Source organism: Tiliqua scincoides, chromosome 5, assembly GCF_035046505.1.
Source record: "Tiliqua scincoides isolate rTilSci1 chromosome 5, rTilSci1.hap2, whole genome shotgun sequence".
NCBI lineage: Eukaryota > Metazoa > Chordata > Lepidosauria > Squamata > Scincidae > Tiliqua > Tiliqua scincoides.
Genome location: NC_089825.1, coordinates 140,082,577 through 140,085,198, shown reverse-complemented (window position 1 = coordinate 140,085,198; position 2,622 = coordinate 140,082,577). Strand labels below are relative to the sequence as shown.

The 2,622-nt window shown below is 46.4% G+C and overlaps 1 protein-coding gene across 1 annotated transcript; it reads left to right on the top strand.

Moving 5' to 3' along the window:
* Positions 1–1,474: 1,474 nt before the first annotated feature.
* Positions 1,475–2,386, top strand: LOC136653923 (olfactory receptor 4N5-like). Its single transcript, XM_066630792.1, has one exon. The coding sequence runs from the start codon at positions 1,475–1,477 to the stop codon at positions 2,384–2,386; it is 912 nt and encodes a 303-aa protein (XP_066486889.1).
* Positions 2,387–2,622: the final 236 nt, after the last annotated feature.

Genomic DNA, 2,622 nt, shown 5'->3' with positions numbered 1-2,622 from the left:
TGTTGTCAACAATGGCCAACCAGTTGCCTGCACTATAGCTCTCCGAAAGGGCTTGATCGAGATAGCCACTCTTCTTGCTTGTTGAATCAGCTGGGACAAGCCTGGAAGGAAGTCTTAAATGCAAAGTGGGGTTGCCTGTCATAGATCTGGTCATAATCAGGACAATAATGCTGACAGCAGAACATACCGTAATCAATATCCTGACAACAGAACTTCATTTGGTGCTAACTTTTTAATTAGACCCTTGGGACAAATGGCAAGAGCTGCATGGCAGGGCACAGAGTGTCCTCGAGCACCCCTCCCTCCCTCCTCCCCCGCCCCCAGCTCGCAGAAGGCCAGAAGCTATATAGTGACAGGGAGAAGGAAACCTTGAGCTGCCAGAAGGACAGCCTGCCAGCCCTTTGCAGGGAGCAGGAGGTAAGGGGCGTGCTTCATCTCCAGGCTTTGTCACTCTTTGCATCTCCAGTGCTCCCCTACCCACCCATCTCCTTCTTGCTAGCCAGTGCAGGAAAGGTAAAGTGTGTAACAGGGTTTTCTGATACCCTTTTCAGCTAGACAGACTCAAGCTTTGGTGTGTAGTCTAAGGGCACTGGGTGGAATTCATAGATCCCTCTCCAGCTCCTGGGAGTGGCTGGTTGGTTCTGTCCCACTTCACTGCCATGGGTGTGCATGGGGGCATGACTCTCGATGCATGACTGTATGATTTCTGTCTGCTGTTTGCTGTAGAAGGGAACCCACAGTGCAGAAGTAAGCCCCATTGAACTAAGTGGAACTTACTTCTGAGAACTAAGTAAGCCCCATTGAACTCAGAAGTTCTAACCCCATGTCAGAAGTAAGCCCCATTGAACTCAGTGGAACTTACTTCTGAGTAAACATACATAGGCTCATGTTGTAATTGTGATAGAGGGGAGCTTGTGTTTGCATTTGAGTTTCCTGCCATGGATTCACAGACTCTCTGTGGAATTTATCTTAGCATTTGCTGTCTGTAAAATGGACAAGTGTGTTCTAGAGTTTTTATCTCTGTGCTCAATCTCTGGGCCTCATTTATTCCTGCAGTTTTGATTGGTAATGTGCTTATTTTCTGAAGTTACACACACCAGTAACTCTTTGAACAGAGGCTGTATGTTTGTGTCTGTGTGTGTGTGTGGGGGGGGGGGGGTATTTCTCTTCTTTCGTTTATTGCCCTATTCCTTCCACTAACTTTTGACTTCAGTTAACATTTGGATTTTATAAAATTACTGCTCACGCTGGATATTGAACACATGGCACAGCTAAACATCTGGATTTTCTCACTGAGCATCCACTAAGAAGTGAACTGCAATCTAGCTGGACCTCCCAGCCATACGTCTCCTCCTGAGCTTAATGATTCTTTGCATTATAACAAATTCTGTCAAGAGTTAGGGAAAAAAAGATGTAGCATTTTCTATTTCTGCATCTCCGCCACTATTCCACTGCAGGTCTGTGCACTGTAAGGATGGACCATGGAAATCATACAGTAGTGACAGAGTTCGTTCTCCAGGGACTGTCACAGAGATGGGAGCTGCAGCTGTTCCTCTCTACTCTCCTCCTCTTCTATGCCATCATCCTTCCTGGGAATATCCTGATCATTGTGACTATTTGGAAAGAGCCCCATCTGGAATCCCCCATGTTTTTCTTCTTGGCTAACCTGGCCTTGATGGACATCTGCTACAGCTGCGTCACCCCTCCAAAGATGATGGCCAATCTCTTCTCTGGCTGTAAAACTATCTCCTACCAGGCCTGCATGCTTCAGATTTTTTTCATCCACTTTCTGGGTGCAGCTGAGACCTGCCTCCTTATTACTATGGGTGTTGATCGGTATGTAGCCATCTGTCTCCCGTTGCACTATGCCACCATAATGACCAGACCGGTTTGCTGGACTTTAGTGATAGGCTCCTGGTCTGCAGGCTTCTTGCACTCCATGATCCAGGTTATTCTCATAATCCCACTTCCTTTCTGTGGCCACAATGAGCTGGACAATTTCTTCTGTGACGTCACCCAGCTCATCAGGCTAGCTTGCACCGATACGTACTCCCTGGAGTTCGTCATGTTTGTGAATAGTGGTCTGACCAACGCAGCATGCTTCATCCTTCTCCTTATCTCATATGGAGTCCTGCTGGTCAAAGTGAGGAAGGGCTCCATTAAAGGAAAGAGCAAGGCTTCCTCCACTTGTGTCACTCATATCATCATCGTCTTCATCATGTTCAGTCCTGCTATCTATATCTACTGTCATCCTTTCCAGGACTTCCCCTTCGACAAGGTGGTGGCCTTGTTCCACACTGTGGTCTTCCCCTTGATGAACCCCATGATCTACACCCTGAGGAACAAGGAGATCAAAGCTGCTATGTGGAGATGGATAAAGAAGTGAAAGTGAAATGAAGACAGATAAAGAAGAGAAGTCAGCTCTTTGGAGGGAGCAAGAGGTAAGGGGTTGCTTCATTTTCTCTCTCTCCTTTTTAATTTTATTTCTTCTCCTTGTTCCTCTTCCTTTCTTGTGAGCCACAACTAGGGCTTCCAACTCAGAAGCAATGCCTGGATATATTTATTTTTCCATCATAGTGTACTGTAAAGTTGAAAATTCCTGGAGGCCCTATTAAAAGCTCC